The 23,052-nt window shown below is 35.6% G+C and overlaps 2 protein-coding genes across 4 annotated transcripts in view; one reads left to right on the top strand and one right to left on the bottom strand.

The window, feature by feature from the left end:
• Positions 1 to 22,209, top strand: agpat4 (1-acylglycerol-3-phosphate O-acyltransferase 4 (lysophosphatidic acid acyltransferase, delta)). The gene is made up of 9 exons (XM_056470948.1): positions 1 to 339; positions 7,969 to 8,189; positions 10,629 to 10,798; positions 10,997 to 11,158; positions 12,324 to 12,477; positions 14,682 to 14,784; positions 15,010 to 15,085; positions 17,017 to 17,215; positions 21,600 to 22,209. Exons 2-9 carry the CDS (start codon positions 8,003 to 8,005, stop codon positions 21,689 to 21,691), a joined length of 1,143 nt encoding a protein of 380 aa, XP_056326923.1. The 5' UTR covers positions 1 to 339; positions 7,969 to 8,002; the 3' UTR covers positions 21,692 to 22,209.
• Positions 21,864 to 23,052, bottom strand: part of map3k4 (mitogen-activated protein kinase kinase kinase 4) — a 59,790-nt gene continuing 58,601 nt past the window's right edge. For all 3 annotated transcript variants that reach the window (XM_056470945.1, XM_056470947.1, XM_056470946.1), the window contains one exon: positions 21,864 to 22,613. In XM_056470945.1, coding sequence (XP_056326920.1) covers positions 22,593 to 22,613 — 21 coding nt within the window. In that variant the 3' untranslated portion in view covers positions 21,864 to 22,592. The remainder of the gene's footprint in view (positions 22,614 to 23,052) is intronic.

Below are 23,052 nucleotides of genomic sequence, written 5' to 3'. Positions count from 1 at the left end.
AGGATTTGCTTCATGAATCATGAGCCGGTGGAAAGTGAGCAGAGTGTAAAATAGTGTGAGGAACAGCAGACCAGTGTTGGCCTCGGCCAGAGGAAATGACATAGTGACCCTCTGAAGTCACTGCCCACGATCCAGAGCCGTTCACGAGGCGTCTTGGTGCGGGGTGTGGTCTCATATTCCGCTCGGTGCCATCGCTGGAATCTGTCTCAGGCTGAGCTGAGCAACTTAAAACATCAGCCACAATACCAGATCCACATCTCTCTGTCATGCACTCTCTATAGCCAGCTCCATATGATGAGACGCCTGCTCTACTGTTACTAACCACGACAGGGACAAAAGGTACAGTTTTAATTTCTTCTAATGAAAGATAAAGTGCTGTTCTCTTTGTATGTGATCTACTCATGTGCATGTGAGTTTTACTCGATGTTTTTCAATGGCTGTCTTGTTCACTCGTGATGCTCAGGAAAATGCTACTTAACTGACAAACTGGAAGATAGAGTTTTATCTGCTTATGTAGCACATGTACTCTGAATGTGCATTAGATGCTAAGTGTCTACTTTATATTGGGGTTTGCTGGTGAATTGACAGTTGTGTCTGCCGATGAGTGTGAAGTTTATTCAGGTTGAACTGGTTGTTCAAACACGGCGCACCCTTGGAGCTTCACTCCCTAGTTTTTGAATGAGAGTCGTTTGGTGAATCGTTTTCGATGAGTCGTGTTAAGCATATAATAATAAGCGTATAATAGTTTTCGTTTTGAAAGCGCGTGATTACTGTTTTGCTCAATTCTTTACAGTACGAACTAATCGATTTCCGAATAGTAGCTGTGGAGGGGCCGTTCATTGGTTGAAACTACTGAATTGACACGCCCCCTTTAGTTGATTAATTGTGTTTGGAGTTTAAATTCGGAGCGACTTCAAATGAGGGAGACGTTTTGTCTGATTGAAATTAGCCGTTTATTTGATATATTTTATCTCATGGATCAAATTATTTAAAAAAAATAGTTCTACTTTCCTAATTCTTGCATATTTGGTGTTTTAAAGTCCCCATGAAATCCAGCTAACCATATGGTTTTGTTAGCTCACATTGCTAGTTTTGTGGTGAACAATTCATCTGTGCATGTCATTAAGAACAAAACAATTATTTGCTCTTCTAATCTTTAATTGAAATCTGAAAATGCACTTCCAGTTTGTTTTTAGTTACATTGTCAGATTACAAATATCTAAGTAAATGGGCGTGGCTTAAATATTTAATCACACTGCTTCAACTGTCAGCTTTGACAACAAACAGAAATGGTGAGCAGGAGCTGTCTGTTAGGTTGTAATCCGCTTGTTAAGTCGTGACGTATCGGTGACCTATAGAATTCTGTTTTCGGGTCCAAGCTAGTACTGATTTGAATAGAGAAATTATTAGTTTATGTCCACTTTTAGTCATATCACACATTAAAGTGAATTTCATATAGAATCATGGTGTACACATTACTCTCTGGACTTGCTCCATCACAGACACCTATATTTAAACAATTTATAAAAAAATCATCGCTTTCTGGCCATCTGATAATAGGCATGGATATCGATCGTAATTTTCGAAAGTATTACAGCGCTTTGTAAACGTTTTTTGTTACCATTTGATTAGTTTCCCTGTACATTTTGATAGAGCGCTTGGACTTGGTAGTTGCTTCATGTGACGTCACACTTAACAAGTGGATAACTCTCCACAAACATTTTTCACTGATCTTCCTAAACGAAATGCCTACTTTACTACATCCATTCAGCTCACAGTAAAAAAAAAAAAAGCCACACCCACTGTTGTGTCATTTAATATTATGTTTCTCTAGGAACTGCGTCACAATATGAAAAAATAACGGTCGCAGCTTCTGGTTAATGGGGACTTTAAGGACCCACTTCAATGAATTGTTCAATGACTCACTTGTTACGCACAAATGTAGGCTACTTGTTAGCTATCTTGTACTTTCTTAACCTTTGCGGGTCGTTCATAAAAAAATACACATAGTTTCATAGAAGAACAAAAATGTCAATTTCAAAAGGGGAACAAAAAATATTTTACTACTTTATCAGTTATCATATTATCAAAGTGTACAGCTATTTCTTTTTTTATACTTAGTTTTTATAGCTTTTTTAGGAACATATAACCAGTGGGAACAAAAAACAAACAAACAAATAATAATAATAATAATTAACAATATATTAAAATTAAATAAATAAATAGAATAAGTATAAAATAAAATGAAATAAAATTTTGCCAAATATATTCTCTTAATGATGTATAACCTCTAGAATTATGTAAATGTTAAATTATGGATAATTATATTTTCGCCGTGGAGAAAGCCAGCCATTCTTTTTTGTAATGGAAGTGCATGTGTAATTTTTTGCTCAACTTTTAAACTTCTGCTAATATTTTGAACCTTTCATCTTTAGTTGGTGTATCTTCTTTATACTATTTGCGGGTTATAGCTTTCTTACTTGATGCCAGTAATATCTTAAATAGATATCTATCCTCTTTCAAGTTTAATAGGAATATCTCCTAGATAAAGTACCTCCAGTAACATGGTGTACAGTTTGGAAGTGTATTGCTATTTCTTGTATGAAAATATACTCAATTATCATACACAATTTTATCATAACACAAAATTATCATACAGATTTAAATGTTCCAATCCATGAATGAAAATGAATGATCTTAACCTACTCAAAAGATCACAGTCACTGGAATAGCTCAAAATCCCATTTTTATCAAGCAAGAAACATTGTGGTCAGTTTCTGCACATTTAACCACAATATTTTTTTAAACAAATCAAAGTTCACACTTTTTTTTAAACACTGCGCCCACAAAGCTAAATGCGCTTATGCCAAAACACACAGCCACATAAGTGGCACAGTGACATTTCTATTTAAGCCTTTGCCCTATGGCATAAAAGACTTGTGCACATATAAAAGATGACGTTAATGATAGGGCGAGGAGTCACCTTTCACCTCATCTAATGCACTCTTAGTTTCTCAAATTCTACTTTAAATGAACTATTTACCCAGCAAGAAAGAGCACATTTCTCTTTCCATTCTCATTGCTCTTGTATAATTCACTAGAATATTAAGGATTGTATTGATGTATTTACTCATATTCTATCCTTCACAGAACCTGAGCATCAAATTTAACATTTCTTGATTTTCTATGTATGTGAGTTTCTAAGAAAAAAATGTGAAGCTTAGACTCACTAGCTGAAAGAGGGTGACACGGTGGCTCAGTGGCTCACTGTCACCTCACAGCAAGGAGGTCACTGGTTGGAGTCCCGGCTGGGTCAGTTGGCGTTTCTGTGTGGAGTTTGCGTGTTTTTCCTGTGTTCGTGTGGTTTCGCGTGGACAAAGCGAGGCTTCATGAAACATTGAAACAGTCGAAGCAAATGTGTCGAAGCTTCAAAATGTTTTAAAACCAGTTTTATGTATTGCTCTGGAACAGCTTCAGCAAATAAATGGTTAAGCAAATCGAGGTATTAAACCCCACGCTGTAGAGTTGATGTTTCAAGTAATTTAGTTAAGCAATGAGAGTTTCAGACTAGCATGCATGGAAAATAGGTTCGAATCCAGGGTGATGCAACTATAGATATTCGTTTTTTAATGTTCTGTTCTTGTAACATGTTTTGTTTTAACATTGGTCTGATGTCCAAATGAACACTTTGTAAACAAATGTGTGTTGTTTAGGTCATTAAAAGGTAACATGATGTATTTTAATAAAGTCATAATTTCAGAGTTTGTACATGTTGGGATTTAAACGCTGGCCATTTGCAGCAGATTAACTCTGCGCACACGCATGGTCCACTAGGCTACATAAAATCTTGTCAGTCAAGCGCAGATTCACCAGGTCTCGAATCACTTCTGAAATCACGGATGGTTTGAATCGCTTAAGTCACGTGACCTGGGTGTATCGGATCATGCTTTGGTGCAGCGTTTCGAAACACTTAAGCCTCGGGATCTCGACACTTTGTTGAAACATCAGTTTCACGTCAGCCATCCCTAGTTTCCTCCGGCTGCTCCGGTTTCCCTCACAGTTCAAAGATATGCGCTATAGGTGACTAAAATTGCCCGTAGTGCATGTGTGCATATGAGTGTGTATGGATATTTCCCAGTACTGGGTTGCAGCTGCAAGGGCATCCGCTGTGTAAAACATGTGCTGGATAAGTTGGCTGTTCATTCTGCTGTGGCGACCCCTGATGAATAAAGGGAGTAAGCCGAAGGAAAATGAATGAATGAATGAACTGGCTGAAAGATCCAGTCACACTGGTTCTTGAGTCCGAATGATCTACTTTGAAAATGCTTTTGTCTTTTTTGGTGTGTCATGGTCACTATGAACAGTAACATCAATCTACATTTGCATCATTCAGTATAGATAAAGCATGGTTTACAGCAAAACTCAATAACTTTGTCATGCTAAAGAAGATGCTTATAGTAGTGCGAATATAATCATATACCACAATGGCAGGAACATGCTAATAAAGGAGATAAGAGTGGCTACTTTGACAAGCTGAAAAACTGCTTTCTGTCAGCAATTCTGGTGTCACAATAATGGTAGTTTTCATAGTTACTACAACTATTGCCAAACTGGGAGTGATTTTAGTTGCACAAAAAAAACAGTCCAACAGGCAATATGTAAAATCTCAGTGTGGGTGTGATGCCACACACGATTATAAATCAGAAAGTCAAAGTAGGCATACCACAACTCACAAAAAAATAGCCAAATATTTATGATGTTCTCATAAATAAATATCAGCTGATGTTTCGAGGGTAGACGCCACTGCGTAGTTTGATTGTTTTAAATTTATAATTATTTTAGTTGTAAAAAGACCATTTGTGAGAACTAAATTAGCCTCAGAGTAGGGTCTAAACAACACAAATAGGGACAAATATGAAATGCTCTGAATTTTAAACGATCTGGTGTCAGTCAGGACAGGCGTGAGGAACCTCACTAAGTACAAGACCCAATATTTTCCATCAGTGGTGAATCATCAGAGATTTTTGCACTGGGTAGTTAGTTATAAGGACCACCAGTCCAGTCCTCTGACAACTAAAGTTCCCCTCTGTTCATTTTCTTGGTTACATTTGCACCGCCAAAGCTAAAGTTGTCGACCACACCTTTTGTTTGCTTGCCCTCCCGCTTTTTTGTAAGTCACATAACGTGTTTGTTCATTCACTAGTGCTTCTGTCTCACAATAAGCGCTCGCATGAAAGTAATGTAGAGTGTGATGTAATAAGAGGGAAGGGTCTTGACAAAAGCCTCACATAGAGAGTCACAAGAAACTCATTTGACCTGATGCTAATACAAGTTGGAAAAAGTAATGCGTCTCAGCTGACCACTTTTGATCGGATCACTGTAAACATATGTTGGACGTTCAGCATGCCACAGGAGCTGCTGAAATTGTTTTACTCAGATTTTTCATGTGTTCATCTGTTGTATAAATATATGTTTTGGTCAGACATCAGAGGACTATAATAGGTGCTTAGAGAAATACTGGTCTTCTCAATCTTCAAAATCTGCAGAGTAAGAAAAGGGGCAAAGAAAATCACCTTGAACTCCACTCACTTGACCCACTTACTTTTTGAACTGTTGATTTCCAGAACCAAAACAGATATAAGAACCACTTTAGCTTCAGGCTATATTTAATATCAACAATTAAACTCTCAAAACTGTACTACTTTAAACTACTTTAAACAATTAAACTCTCAAAACTACTATTCATTAAATCTATTATACATTTTTGTTACTATACGTTATATATATATATATATATATATATATATATATATATATATATATATATATATATATATATATATATATATACACACAGACGTATACAGTTGAAGTCAGAATTACTAGCCCCCCTGTTTATTTTTTTCCGCATTTTTTTTGTTTATCGGAGAGAAGACTTTTTTTTTCAACACATTTCTAATGTAATATTTCACTAGATATTTTTCAAGACACTTCTATACAGCTTAAAGTGACATTTAAAGGCTTCACTAGGTTAATTAGGTTAAATAGGCAGGTTAGGGTAATTGGGCAAGTTATTGTATAACGATGGTTTGTTCTGTAGACAATCGAAAAACATTAGCTTAAAGGGGCTAATAATTTGACCCTAAAATTATCTCTAAAAATTAAAAACTGCTTTTATTCTAGTTGAAATAAAACAAATAAAACTTTCTCCAGGAGAAAACATATTATCAGACATTCCTTGCTCTGTTTAACATAATTTGGGATATTTAAAAAAGAAAATAAAATTCAAAGGGGGGCTAATAATTCTGACTTCAACTATATATATATATATATATATATATATATATATATATATATATATATATATATATATATATATATATATATATATATATATATATATATATATATATATATATATATATATATATATATATATATAAATATATGAGCAATATCACACGAATAGCAGTGCGATAGGGTGGGAGGTGCACGTTGGCTCGAGGCCGCAAGCCGAGTGCCTCAGTGTCCCACCTGTGATGATATACTGCCATATCGCACCGCTACGAGTGTGATATTGCATTTATACATCAGATCGACATCACAATCGTGGATATAAAAAAAGAAAATTAAACACGGAGCGTCTCAACAACCCTTTTGTCCAAGGACCTACTTTCTTCCGCCACTCATTCACATCAGAACAGCAGAAATCGTTGCTACTTCAACGTCACTTTAGAGCTAGCGTTTGAATGATTCTCTAAAGCTTAATGTCCAAAGTGATGACAAAACAGGTATTTTATGCTCACATTTTAAGATTATATAGTGGAACGGCATGAAATGCCATCAGTCTACAGAGATTTCCCAGTATTTTTCTGTTGCAATCGGGATATTACAATAATTACCTACAAAAAGCCAAAGCAAACACTGCCAGAAACATTAGCAGACTATGGTATAAATACAGCCTACAGCATACAAAAGAGAGAGATTGACTTAGAAAGTCACATACCTGATTTATAATGATTTGTTCAGCTGTATTTTGAAACTTATGTTGAGAAAACTGAGTTTTTCTCCCTCTAAGCACTTATTATGCGGTCTCTGTCGTCATCTTGTGGCGAACGTCAACCGTCACTTTCTTTGGTCTGCTCAAACAGGCTAATGGCGGCCGATGCGCTGAATCTCCGAAATGATAAATATTTTAAAATAGGCACTATTCTTATAAATTAACTGCATAGTTGCAATCTAAACAACCACGTTCTCGACTAAAAAAAGCCTCAAAAATACAGTATGTTGTCTAACAGCTGCAACATTTGTCAAACTTTACTTATCACTGTATGTGGATCAAAGTAATACACAAGGGTGAAGAGGCGGTACGAGTGTTGTTATTGCAGAATATCACATGGCTATCAGCCAATCAGATTTAAGAACCAGACAGAACTGTTGTATAAATATACAAAAAACAAATAAATATGTAAAAAAAAAGGACATTTTTATTAGTTTTTAATGAGATTTTTACTAAGTGGTTAGCACAGTTGCCTCACAGCAAAAAGATCGCTGGTTAGCAGTAAAGGTGAATTGGATCAAATAAACTGGCCATAAATTTATGAATGCGTGTGAATGAGAGAGTGTATGGGTGTTTCTCAAGGAGTTTACTAATTAGTGTAGTGACATAACATATGCCAGAGTAATTGGTGGTTCATTCTGCTGTGGCGATTCCTGATAAATCAGTGATTAAGCCATTGGATTTTTACAACACATAAGATGTAGGGAAAAGACACCAAAAAAGCATAAATGTTTTCCCTCTTTGCTGCAAACAGGCAGTTTGAATATCAGCTCAGGTAGATTTTCATATTCCAAATAAAGTTTTCAACTGAGCAATATGTCTTGTAAGTTGAGGTTTTATTTATGATAATTCTTTACTTATTGTGATACAACTGGCAGGGTTATGCATGTTTTTCTCTCTCTCCGCAGGATTTTGTAGAGGGACTGGGGAAGTGAAGACCACATGATAAGGATGGGTCTTCTGAAAGTGCTGAAAACCCAGTTGCTGTGCCATCTCATCATCTGTTATGTGTTTTTGGTCAGTGGAATCATCATCAACCTGCTGCAGCTTTGTACTCTACCTCTGTGGCCCATTAACAAACAGCTCGCACGCAAAATCAACTGCAGACTGGGTTACTCCATTGCTAGTCGTAAGTCCTGCAACATTTTTTTTGTTTAACTTGATGTACTGATGTTCTTTTAAATGATAAATTAATAGATGTATGTGAGCCTGGAGCACATAACTAGTCATAAATAGGCCCACAAGGAAACTATAAAAATAATATGCAGATTTTTAGTCCATCATTGAGTATATTTATTTACTTGTGTAAATGTGCGTGTTATTTAGTAATATTATTGACAAAAATAAAAATGTTCATATGATTTATTCTCAATACAGTTTGTAAAGTAATATTTTCTGTCTTTTAGTAGATACATTAGATATGAGACTTGCTTTAAGGGGCTATAATATGATTTGCATTATCAACAATAAATTAAGTATTATTAGTAGTAGTATAAACATTACAAATGTATTATTAAGGTTTTAGTTATGAGACTCCCAAAATTCTCTGCAGAAATGGGCCAATAATGTCTGCAGATTCTGTCTGGCCTGTGTTTTTAAATTGAGATTTATACATCACCTTTGGTTTGTTAGGATGGGGTCAATATTTTTTATGACAATTTTTGGCTAAGAGGTTATTAGTATAGGTGAATTGGATAAAATAAATTGGCTGTAAATGTATGAATGTGTGCAAATGAGGGAGTGTGTGGGAGTTTTTCAGGGAGTTTACGAATTGGTGGACTCTCAGTGCTGGGTTGTGACAGATACAACAAATGCCAGAGTAATTGCCGGATCATTCCGCTGTGGCGACCCCTAATAAATCAGGGATTAAGCCAAAGGAGAGGAATGATTTTACAACATGTAAGATATAGGGAAAAGGCACCAAAAAAAGCATAGAGAATGCTCAGAGAAATACTGGTCTTCTCAATTTCCAAAATCTGCAGAGTGAGGAAAAGGGCAAAGAAAATCACTTTGAACTAGGCATGGGCCGGTATAAGTTTCCAACAGTATGAGAACCTTGGATAAAAATATCACGGTTTCATGACTTGATATTATTGTGATAACCGCACTAAAATATATTATTTTTAAATGTCTGTGTTAAAACAAATTTTTTCATCCTTTGAATACAATATTTTATTTTAGGAAACATTTCAAATATTTTGGAGCAGTAAACATGTCAGGCTAAATAATTCAAATAAATCATTGACTTCTGCTTGCTTCATTAATTTCAAAAACACTGATTTTACAACACAAAAATACATTAAAACCTTTGATATACCTTAGGAACGGTATAACTGAAATATTTAGCGGTTTTAAGACTTTTCCAAACCTTGAAACCGGTTATCGTCCCATGCCTTCTTTGGACTCCACTCACTTGGCCCACTTACTTTTTGAACTGTTGACTTCTTGCTGCTGCTACAGAACCAAAACAGATATAAGAACCACTTTAGCTTCAGGCTATATTTAATATCAACAATTAAACTCTCAAAACTGTAAATCTCATACATCTTCGAATATATCAGATCTATAAATGTCATTAAAACTGCATATTAAATCAATCCTATTATCTATATCTATTATTCATATATACTGTGTATATATATATATATATATATATATATATATATATATATATATATATATATATATATATATATATATATGTATGTATATGTGTGTGTGTGTATGTATGTATGTATATATGTATGTATGCGTATGAATGCATGCATGTATGAATGTATGTATGTATGTATGTATATATGAGCAAAAGATATAGGGAAAAGGCACCAAAAAAATACATAAAATGTACATGAAATTGTATATATTTACAGTAGGAAATGTACAAAATATATGAATTAAATGTGAACTTTAGTTAATATTTGAATGATTTTTTTTTTAAAACAAACTGAAAAGTTTGTCATTTTAACCCATTCAATGTATTTTGGGTAATTTCCAATAAAATACCTGTGCAAAAAGACAATGTTTTGTGGTCACAAATTAAAAGAAAATGACAAAAAAGAAAAGCCAAATTGTTAATCTTATTATGAAAAATCTCAAATGGTTTTTGTAAACCACAATAGTACATCTATGGCATAAAATTAATACCACATGTGAAAATTCTTAGTTTTTTTTTGTGATTACTGGATTTATTAGGTATGGGTTTGAGAAATAACTCTGATGTTTCTCAATTATACTATGATAAAAACATGCAACAATCAATAAAAATTGCAATTAGTCATGGAGATCATTAACATCATCTCTCGACCAATAAAGACAGATTATATTGATAGTGAGTTGTATTGTTCAGTGAAGCAGATTGATGCAAACCACCGCTGACATCATTATTTCCTGTTTGAAGCCTCAGTGTTGCACCAAGTGTAAAAAAAACAGGAAGTTGACATTTTTTAAATCTCTTTTATTTACAGTATGTACATATAAGAATGACTAATTGTGCTACTACACCTTCATGAATATGTAAATACTTTCTGCAATTATATTCTAATCTTCATTTTCCCCTGTGTTTGTTCAGAATTGGTAGCATTGCTGGAGTGGTGGTCTGGGACCGAATGCACACTTTACACAGATCCAGAAAGCTTTCGTCTCTACGGCAAAGAAAATGCCATTGTTGTCCTCAATCATAACTTTGAGATTGATTTTATGACTGGCTGGACCTTCTGTGAGAGATTTGGTGTTCTAGGGGTAAGATAAAAAACCATACAATTAACACTGTAACAAATCCATGATTCTAAATGAGAATGCCAATAAAAAGTAGCAATGGAATTGAAGTTAAGGTTCTCTGACTGGTTTGGAGCAAGCTGGGTGTGTAGCACTAACCTATAACACTAGGGTAAACTAAAACTCTTATGCACTATTGCTTTTACCATGTTTTGATTTAAGAGCTCGAAGGTGTTGGCGAAAAAGGAACTGTCCTTTGTTCCTGTGATTGGCTGGATGTGGTATTTCCTGGAGATTGTCTTCTGCAAAAGGAAATGGGAAGAGGATCGCAAGACAGTTGTGCAGAGTCTGCGCAACCTTCAAGATTACCCAGAATTCTTTTGGGTACGTTTGTCATCTTGTTGCATAAGATTTTTTACCTCATATTTTAAAAGCCCAAATAATTAAAAAGCCCCACCCCCCCAAAAAACCCCCACAAAAATTCAATATATACAGTGGGGGAAATAAGTATTGCACACATCACTATTTTTTCTGAAAACTTATTTCTAAAGGTGCTGTTGACTTGAAATTTTTTTAATCGGATTTTGGTAACAACCAAAGAAATTTATATAAGCAAAGAAAACAAAACTAACTAGTTTACAGATGAAGTTATGTGTAATAAAATGAAATGACACAGGGAAAAAGTATTGAACACAGGAGGTGTAGAAAGGCAGTGAAAGCCCAGACAGCAGCTAAAATCTCTCAGTAGTTATTCAACAACCCTCTGCCCTTCCTCATTATAAATGAATATTAGCTGCTACTGTCCAACATCTACATTAGCAGGATGATGAAGATGAAACCAGAGTGGACGTCTCAGCTAGACAGTGAACCAAAACTCAGCCAAGAAAACTCTCAAATGCTTTCAGAGAAAGAAAATCAAGCTGTAGAATGGCCCAAGCAATAGAAAATACAAAAGAAAGATCAGATTTGATAGAGATCCAAAGAACCATCAAGATTTGTACAATCTGTTGAAGCCTGTGAAAAACTCATTCTCATTCTCTATATGAGAGGCGGCCTTATTTTGTTGTGTTAAATACTTATTTCGCCCATCAGGTTGTTTCAAACTATTTTAAGCTTCTATTTTTGAACACAAAAGAAGATGTTTTGAAAAATGTTGGAAACCAGTAGCCATTGACTTCAATAGCAGACAAAAAATACTATCCAAATCAATGGTCACCAGTTTTAATATTGTGTTCAACAGAAGAAGAAAAAAACAGTTGTGGAATAATAAACGGCTGTGATCAATAATTGATGACAGATTTTTCATTCTTGGGTGAACTATTTAAAAGAATAGCTCACTGAATAACCAAATATACAAAATTCAGTCAAGATTATGTCCCAAACCTAATATGCTGTTATTTATTAATTGAAAAACATACAATATTTTTGCTAAATATTCCAGTGCTCCAAATAGCAACATGATGGTAGTCTGCCTGACATTCAAGTCATTCTGAAGTTGTTACACATAACCAAGCTTTCTTTGCTAATATATTTTATGATTCATGTGCAGTTCCTTTTGCACTGTGAGGGCACACGATTCACAGAAAAGAAGCACAAGATCAGCATGGAGGTGGCAGAGAAGAAAGGTCTCCCCAAACTCAAGTACCATCTTCTACCTCGAACCAAGGGCTTTTGTGTTACGGTCCAGAACCTCAGGGGAAAGGGTGAGAGCTTCTTCAAGTAATAAAGAGCCTGACAGTGCTTTTAGCCAAGGCAAATTGTGAACAACCCTGTTTTCTGGAGAAGGCTCATTGTACTACTCTCTCAGAGTTCCACAGTTGAGTTTTACCAGTTTTTAATCCATTTAGCTGATCTCCGGGTCTGGCGGGAGCACTTTTAGCTTAGCTTAGCATAAATCATTGAATCGGATTAGACCATTAGCATGTCACTCAAAAAATGTAAAAAAAAGTTTTGATCATTTTCCTATTTTAAACTTGACACTTCTGCATTTATATTGTATACCAATTGTATACTGTTCTAGGTCAATATAGCAAGGAACTACATGTGGCGTAATAATCATACTAATATACAGGAATGGGCCAAAAAGTTGGAATATCAAGGGAAAGTCCATTTATTTCAGTAATTTGTTTCAAAAAGTGAAACTTGTGTGTCATATTAGTTTACTACACACAAAGTGAAATATTTCAAGTCTTCATTTGATTCAATTGTAATGATTATGGATTAAAGATGAAAAAAACTCAAATCTAGTATTTCACAAAATTAGAATATCATGACGAAGTTCAACATTGTAGGCTTCCTGTGTCTCAATCTAGTCCACCTTGAAATTATCTCAGTCTGGCTTAGTAGGCTTCAGAATCATGGCGAAGACTGCTGACTTGACGGTTGAGCAGAAGACCATCATTGGAACCCTCCATAAGGAGGAAAAGTCTCAAAGGGCAATTGCAAAAGAAACTGGATGCTCACAGAGTGCAGTATGTTAAGAGAAAGGGAACAATGTGGCTGGAAAAGGTGCACAGGTATGACCACAGCCTGGAGAGGATTGTCAAGAAAGGGTGACTGAGGCTGGTGTCAGAGCATCAAGAACCACCACATACAGACGTCTGCATGACATGGGCTACAGCTATAGAATTCCATGCGTCATGCCACCCCTGAACCAAAATCAACATTAGAAGCATCTGTTTTGGGCTAAAGAGAAAAAGTACTGGTCTGTTTCCCAGTGGTCCCAAGTGCTCTTTTCAGATGAAAGCAAATTTTGTGTTTAATTTGGAAATCAAAAACCCAGAGTGTGGAGGAAGAGCGGAGCGACACAAAAGCCAAGCTGTTTAAAGTCCAGTTTGAAGTTTCCACAGTGAGTAATAGTTTGAAGAGCCATGTCATTGCTGGTGTGGGTCCATTGTCTTTTATCAAGTCCACAGTCAACGCAGCTCAATACCAGGACATTTTAGGGTTCTTCATGCTTTCTGCTGCAGACAAGCTTTTCGGAGATTATTATTATATTTTCCAGCAGAACTTGCAGGAACCTGCAAACAGTGCCAAAGATTCCAGTACCTGGTTTAAGGACCATGGTATCCCTGTTCTTAATTGGCCAGGAAACTCACCTGACCCGGCTGATAATAAAGCAACTTGGGCTACCATAGAACCTCAACTGTGTCAAAAGCTGATCGCCTCCATGCTACATCGCCTTGATGCTGAAATGAGTGCTAAAGGAGGCCCAGCAAAGTACTGAGGGCAAAATACAGTACATTAACACACTTTTCAGTAGGCCAACATGTATTTAACTTTTTATTTTCTTTTTTTTTTTGGTCACATAAAATATTCAAATTTTGTGAAATACTGGATTGGAATTTTTTTCATTTATTAATCCATAATCATTAAAACTAAATCAAATGAAGGCTTGAATTATTTCATTTTGTGTGTAGTGAACTAATATAACACACAAGTTTCATTTTTTGAAACGAATTATTGAAATAAACGGACTTTCCCTCAATATTCAATTTTTTTGGCACATACCTGTACAATAACTTATGTAATATGTAATAATAACTTTGCTGCAATACCCCCAGCTGCAGCAATGACACTTGAAAAAGTCCCCGGCTAGATATCTAGGTAACGGTGCTGTGTAAAATCAGTTGCAAGATGCTACTGGTCTAATTAAATTCAATAATTTATGCTAAGCTAAGCTAAAAGTACTCCCGCCAGACCCAGAGATCATCTTAATGAGTTAAAATATGGTAAAACTTAACGGTTTAACTCTAGGGTACTTGTAAAATAAGCTTATTTCCAAAAAAGGGGGATTTGTTCTTTTAATGTTGTTTTCAAATGAAACACGTGAAATTAAAGGTGCCTTTTGGGTAATAGTATCCTGTGAGGGTTTCGTTTGCTGACTTGGTTTGTGTCTCCTCTGTAGTTACTGCTGTGTACGATTCTACGCTTAATTTCAGAAACAACGAAATGCCAACTTTACTAGGGGTGCTCAATGGGAAAAAGTACCATGCGGATTTATATGTGAGGTAAGAATAAAGGGAAAAGGGTTTTGCAATGCCCTTCGGAAATATTTAACAGCAATATGTTGTGTGCTCATGTGTCGTGCTATAACAAAGTTCAAAATGCAGTCTCCACAATCATTTATAAATGTTTGCATCACTTAGTTATGACTTCTTATATGAGTGTGTTGTGAGACCTTAGGACTTTTATATGAACAAGATAAATGTGTTTGGATTTGCTTCTGTGTCTAGGCGGATTCCTCTGGACTCCATCCCAGAGGATGAGTCAGAATGTGCGGCCTGGCTTCACAAACTCTACCAGGAGAAAGTAAGTGACAGAACTAAAGGAGGAATTTCACTGGTCTCTGTTGTTTTAGCATTATTTATATAAGGTTACAGTATGTATTTGATGTAGCCTTTATTTTTGCTTTTTTATTTTGTTTTTTTAAGCTTTTCATTTATTAGTTTTCTTATTTCAAATTTATGTTACTTGCAATTAACGGCCATTTTGTTAGGTAAACCTGTTCAACTGCTTTTTAATGCAAATATCAAATCGGCCAATCGTGCGCTTCAGTGGGCATGTAAAGGGTTAAGGAATGTTATTTTAGGGATTTTGAATGTCTGATTTTGGTGCAATTGTGATGCCTGAGATCAGTGGAGAAAAACTAAACTGGTTTGAACTGATAAATCAGAAAATTACCACTTGTGAACAGCGCGATTTAAAAAAATAAATAAAATAAAGGTCAGTTTGTTTTGTTTTAGCATGGATGTATACCTGACCGGTGTCTGACGAAAAAGTGCCCATCTGAATCAAATCAGCAGGATGCTTGACTTTTAACGGCAGTTTCACTTTAACTCATGAACATTTCATTCATGCTCCCGTGACAAACAGGGGTATTAGACGCAAAAAAGGAGTAAGGACTGGTGAGGGTGTTATGGAATTTAATAACGCATGCCAATTGGAAACAAAAAACACTTCTGCATTTCGCGATGTGTGTGTGCATGTGTGCGGTCCTTTACTGACAGCTGCGTGTGTGGATCTTGTCGGAAAATATGGCAAAAAGTCCTACATGATTGTAATAGTGATTGCGGTGTTTACTTCAATAATGCCACTAATATATGGTTACTCCACATGTCTTAATTCCATTTCTGTTTAGATCAGTTATTACTTAAGTCGGATTAAGGTAATCAAAAATCGCTGTTTGGAGCTTATGTAGGCCTACAGTTCAAAATTCATGTTTAACTGAATAAACAGTTAATAAACACAAGTACATCTTATTGAACATAATTTATTTTCATCACCAATTATCATAGTAGAACAGTTTCTCAAGCAGTTTGTGATGCATTTTGGAAACAGGAGATGAGCCCCTGGTCTAATGCGCCACCTGGCTTGAGAAACCCATTCTCAAAGACTTATTATTTGGGTAGCACACATATTCTGAATGCCTTCGGCAGAATTCATATGAGCCATTTTAATCTAGATTAATGTAGATATGCACATCAGTAACTCGCCAGTAACTTTTTTGAATGTATGTCCCTGTTAGAAGACATTGTAAATAGTTGGAAATCCGGCGAAGGGTTGTAGGGATGCTGTTATTTGCAGAATATCACACAGCTATCAGCCAATCAGATTCAAAAACCAGACAGAACTGTTGTATAAATATATATTTGTACTTAAAATGTATTTGCTCAATTTCTTAGAAAATACATTAACTTAAAGAACTTGAACACAAACTTTAAAAGCAAGGAACATACTTTTTAAAATTTTGACTTAGCCTTCATTTTAAACCTGTTATTTGAATATGGCAACGAAGTATTGCACTCTACAATAGTTCCATGAGTTAATCTCAGAAACAGACTCCTCTCCCTCCCCATTAGCCAACCAGTTTGTGCAGAGTTAGTAATCAAGCTGACACCATTCATACCAAGTTAATCTCAGCATGTTTGCAATAAGCTAAAACATTTTACAACTCTGTGGCCAGATAAAAGGTTTTATAAATGTGTGCTCAGATCTCTATCGATAGTGCACCTTTAGGATGTGCAGTTCTGAAAGAAAAAGCCATCCAATTTGATATACAGTACTAGCAAGTGGCCAGTATAGTTATCATTTTTGATGTGAAGAGGCTTTTAGGTTTTTTTTAGATTATTTTATCAACAGTATACAACCAACTACTAGATTACTAAAGCAATTACCCATGACTTACCCAATCAGTAACATCCAAAGGTAAGGTTGAACATTTTTTTCCCCATTTCACTCAGGATGAATTCCAAGAGCATTACAGACAGACGGGTCGGTTTCCGGGTCCCATAACGAATGCTCCGCGTCGACTCTGGGCGCTGTTGAACTGGCTGTTCTGGGTGTGTGTGCTGGTGTATCCCATCTGCATGTTATTGCTGCAACTGCTGCTGTCAGGATCCACCTTCACCATCGTCTGCACCTTTGTCTTCTGTCTAGCAGGTATTTGGGATCAGGACAAGGGCCAGGAGTGTTTGTTTTTTTTCTAATGAATTTAAAGGAACACCTCACTTTTTTGGAAATAGGCTCATTTTACAAGTTACCTAGAGTAAAACAGTTGAGTTTTTCCATTTTTTAACCGAGAGCACTGTTAGCTTAGCATAAATAATTGAATCGGATTAGACCATTAGCATCATTAGAGTTTTGGTAATTTTCCTATTTAAAGCTTAACTCTTCTGTAGTTACATAGTGCGCTAAAAATAATTATCAAAACAGAATTACTTTTTTTGCACAAGATGCTAATGGTCTAATCTGATTCAATGATTTATGCTAAGCTAAGCTAAAAGTGCTCCCAACAGACCCGAAAATCAGCTAAGGGGATTCAAAAATGATAAAACTCAACTGTTTAACTCTAGGGCAATTAAAAAATGAGCTTTCAAAACAAATAAGTGACATGTTTCTTCAAATAAAGCTGGCTTAATAGACAATTATGATTGCAGCAGATCATGTTTTGTGGTTGAGTAAATATGAAATTACATGCTGCTGCCATTTTCCTCCAATCTGTTTTTTCTTCTTTGAAAATGTAAATATAAAGGAGGCCCATTATGTGCTATAGCAGTAAGTACATCAATCACTTTTTATATGGATTTACTGCATGCTAGTCACTTCAAGAGAGCATGGAGAAAAGACTTTAATGCATTTCATGTACCTTTAAAGCATGAGAAAACGGGTTTAAAAGATTTATTTAGAGCTGTAAAAGCTTCATCTAAACACTGAATGCAGACACACTAATCTTGATCTACATGATTTGATAAATCATGTGTGGTAGATATTCTGTTTATATGAAGCTTTCATTTCAGCCTCTTTCGTTTCTCTTTGGAGTAGTACAGGGTTCCCACACCTGAATTTCCATGACTTGTGATTACTTGATAAAGTTATGGTTAAGACTAAGTAGAGAGAAATCCATCTACATTAGCAGATTTGGAAACACAATTAAATGAAATGTCTGGGTTTTCCATGTCCGTGGGAACCCTGTTAGTGTTTTGACCAAACATGAATGCAGTGGTTCTCAGCCTTTTTTATTCAAACACACACCCATTGTCTCAACTAGATGCTCTTTAGTGAAAAAAGATATTGAAGAGAAAAAGGGAAAATTATTTAAGTTTATAATTATGGTAAACTATTGGATCCATTCAACACTTATTATTATTATTATATGTCATTATAATATATCTAGATTTAGTACATTTCATTTCACTTTGACATTTCCGAGCAAATGCAAATTATATTTTTTACCTTGAGAACAACATAGGATTACGCAACAGATATTCATAGTTAATAAATTGATTTGATATATCGGCCTTTTTTTGTTTACTAACCAGCAGAGAGTTTAAAACTGATCCAGAATCATCCAATACATATTGGTGACGATACTTTAGGGCAGTGTTTCCCAACCCTTTTCCTGGAGGCACACCAACAGTACATATTTTGGATGTCTCGCTTATCTTTCCCAATAACTTAAATGGTCCGTTCTTCGTACCTCGCTTAAATGATCGAAGATTTGATAGATCCTTGATCTTTTAATCCTGATAACTGATCTGATTAAAATGTCTGGATGAACTGGTCTGAGATCGTAGCATGTGTTGTGAATGTCTGATCTATCGATCCTTAAAATCATGATCAGCAATGCAACGATTGGCTGACGGCACAGCAGCATAATGACATCATCTGATTAATATTCAATTATCCATGTGAGAAAAATTACATAAAATTCGTAGGAAAAGGTTTGTTAAATATGATACGCAATAACTTTGCACATTTGTTGTGGGTTACAGGCTTTACACTTTCATGTGTCAAGAGTATTTAGCAATTTATTTAGTTTTACAGTTAGAGCGGATTTTCTTCAGTAGGCCTAAGCTAGTATTGGGCTAATAAAGTTTCTTAATGGGCGTGAGGAATAACTGGCTGTTTTGTAACTGCAACTTTTGTGAAGCAACAAAGCACCATCATATTAGCTGCCAAACGTGTGCATGACTGCGTAAATTATTATTCCTTAAGAAAAAAAAAAAAAAAAGTAAAACAGTCAAATATTGCGCATGTCTATTATCATACACAAATTGTACAAAAAGCTGGGTCGGTACCGTAAAATAGTAAGCATTTGAGTCTAAAAAGTCCATTTTAATAAATGTTCTATTTAAACCTCCTGGGGAGAACCACCCCCGTGAAAGTCTCTGTACTTTTATTTTAGAGTGCAGATTGCACAAACTTTATTTTATATATTATTTATAAGTTGTTGTTTTTTTAAGTAAATATTTTTTTTAAACGAAAAAATAATAATGTTTTTTAGCTATTTTCCCAAGTGTATATAACTACTACTGTATGACATCGTTTCCAGCGAAAAACGGTAAACTTTTACACAGTTGTGGCCTTTTTTTTTTTACCTGAATAAGCAGCTATTTGAACAGTTTTTATTATATAATTGTTTGTGTAAACTACAGAAAAAAAAAAAAAAAAGGTAGTAGGGCTGCACGATATTGGAAAAACCTGACATTGCAATATGAATATAATTTCATCAGATGATGTAAACGGCTCTATTTGGAAAGATTTCATTAGTTCAGATAGACTGGGATGACCAAGTCTTTTTCTATGCAGTGTGTCTGCATAAAATACAAGTTATAGCATAAGTATATAAATACAACAGAGCAAAGATAAAAGTTAAATATACAGTGCTTTATGGTTTTCTGGCAAGTCAAACAGTAAGAAAGAACAGAAATGGAACAATCAAATGTAAAATAATATGATCAACATTGTATAAATAATTTAAAAAGTATTATTGAATAATATCTTTATCTTTTAACCTTTTAATAAATAATCTAATCCAGTGATGTGAATATTGCAGATACACAGTCAAACTATATACTGTCAGCAAATAAATGGAAGCATTATTCATGTTTATTATATGTTCTTCAGTCTAAAATGACAATACAGCATTTTAAGATGTTAAAATGAGGATCGTTTTGGACAACATTGTCATATCTATGCAAATAAAAATAATTTTAAAAAATGTAAACGTGACAGTTTGCACCTTTGTAGGGCTGGAACTAACGATTATTTTAATAATAGATTAATTTGTCTTTTTTTATTAATTTTTTCAGTTAATCGATGAATCGGATATATATAAAAAAAAGAAGCATTTATTTCCAACCCTAAATAAAAAATAAAAAAAATCTCATCCCTGAGCTGTTATAATAATAGTAATAAAAAAAACGAAGTAGTTTTGTCTTGTTTTCAATCCAAATAGCTAAACATTTTTAAATCAAGATACATACTAGACACATGAAATAGCATAAGAAATGTATAACTTTAGTTTTTTCTTGTTTTAATTCAGCGTTCACACGCTTGCTCCTCAGCTAACGTTACCTGATCTTCCAATTCACAAAAACATGCAAGTGAGTTTTTTTTTTGTTGTTTAAACGACGTTTAAATTATCTTGATTGTGATCTATAACGTGAGATGTGCGTCACCATGTTTACTTGCGGCCACGCGTTTGGCTCGTTCATAAAAGCAAAACACGCAGGATTCAGCACGTAAATTCATCAGTTACTCCCCAAATACACGCAAGTAAGTGGCTGGTAAACTTAAAGAATAGAACTTTGTTACTTTCACTACGTATATCTGATATGAATTAAACGCTTGAGCAAATTATATTTGAATGGATTGTGCGACTTCCTTGTGTGTTTTACAAACTCTAAATGTTTTGTTTTACTGGTACTTGTGTGTATTTACATGTCTAAAACATAAAATAAGCATTAAACAGTTCAAACGCTGCATAATTGTGATATGAAGCTCAATTAGAATTTTTCTAAGGGTAAACGAGCTAACGCTAACTTGTTATGCTTGTCAAGCTGGATAACGAGTAAACACCAGCACCAGGGACTTTACGGTCCTCACTTCAAAACGGTACAAAAGTAGGATTCTGTAGTGATTTACCCTGCTTTCTCCTCATGCCTGTCTATGAGGTGCTGATCTCTGTTATCAGTGCACGAGAGAGACCGTGTTCACTCTGCTCCATGCTGAAATACAGTTTTCAGTCTGAAAAACGTCCCTGCGTCACGCAACGAACCGATTATGAAATTCGTTGCCAACGCTGTTAGTAATCAATTTTTAACGATTTTATCAGCTCGTTGTTGCAGCCCTACACCTTTGTGCTGTCTAGAACTTTAATTTAGAGCTATATGCAGTATACTGACACCATTTTGGTTGAGAACCACTAATCTAATGAATTATAATACAAAACTGACTGCTTGAAACTGGTTTGAAACTGGCATGCTAATATGACTAGCGGTTGTGCTATAGCCCTGACAAATCCATGTTTTGTTTTTTGCAGTGTCAGTTGGGGTGCGCTGGATGATTGGACAGACTGAGATCGACAAGGGTTCAAACTACGGAGTTAAAGACGTGCAGATGAACAACAACTGAGAGACTGTGACCAACCAGCGCAACACGATCACATTGTACTGTACTGTACTGTAATGAGGGCATTTGCACAACCAAACCACCTTTATAGTGAATTCGGCACTACAGAAAGAATCATTTAAAATGGTTCAGGTTTAAGCTTTTTTTTTTGTTTTGCTGAAAGAAACACAGGCCATCATTTAAAAAAAACGGTCTGTTTATTAATATTCTTTTTTAAATATTGCAAACACTGTTGGAGGAGCAGAGAACCAGCAGTTGATGCCTGCGCAGGAGCAATGTTTCTCCACCTGTTCGAGTGCAGCAGCAGCAGAAAGGCGGAGTCAGACTGGCCTCTTCCCTCTCATTGGTTGATTATGCTCTTGAACACCAGGATAAAGGCACGCCATCGGTCAGCGTGTGGCTGAGCCGACGCAGCACAACTACCTATAGGCTTAAATATGACTTGTTAACAGTGGGCTCTGCAGCAAGGCAAACAAAAATACCATTTTAACAAAAAAGAAAATTAAAAACCTTCTCAGTCCCAGGTTTGTACGCTTTCTTCAATGAACACTCAGTCAAAAAGCAGTCTCCCATTTTCTGAAGCTTTGAACGTCTCTTGAATTATCGTCTCTGAACACGTGTTTCCCTGTGACTCGATCACCAACAGAGTGGCTCATCAACTTCAGCTTTACAATATGCTTTGTACAAAGAAAACCCCCTAACCCTATTCTTACAGTATGTACATAACGCATTCGTCTAGATGACATTGCTGTCCCGTGTTGCTGTACAAGACTTGCCCTGCTTTAGCATCACAGAGGGGCTCATGTCGAGCAGAGCGCATCTGTTTCTTCCTTCGTCCTCCCTCATGTCATGTGAAGTAGTGCTAGCATTTTTGTAAACGTTAAGAGAATACGTGTCCTCCTCGTCACTCTTCATCTGTGCAGACCTGCAGGTAAAAGAAAACCCTATGAGATATATGTATTGGTGTTTGTTGCCATTGACCCTATTCAAGATGCCAGTAAGGTGACAGCATGAGATGGTTTTTGTCTACCTCACTCATTAGTAATTAGCGATGCACCGCAATTCTTCCTTCCTTTTTTTTTTACCTTAACCTGAAACTAAATCAATCAATTAAAGGGATAGTTCACCCAAAACAGAAAATTCAATCATTTACTCACCATTTAATCAAGTGTTTCTCAACCATATTCACGGAGGACCACCAGCTCTGCACATTTTCCATGTCTCCTTAACCAAACACACCTGATTCAGACCATTAGCAGAGTTTAAAGACCTGTAATGGTGTGACAGACAAAGGTGACATCCAAAACATGCAGTGTTGGTGGTCCTCCAGGAATGTGGTTTGGTTGTTCCAAACCTTTGAGTTT

This window comes from Danio aesculapii, chromosome 13 (genome assembly GCF_903798145.1).
Source record: "Danio aesculapii chromosome 13, fDanAes4.1, whole genome shotgun sequence".
In the NCBI taxonomy this organism is placed as follows: Eukaryota; Metazoa; Chordata; class Actinopteri; order Cypriniformes; family Danionidae; genus Danio; species Danio aesculapii.
The sequence above is the reverse complement of the archived record's forward strand: the minus strand, read 5'-3'. Positions and strand labels throughout refer to the sequence as shown.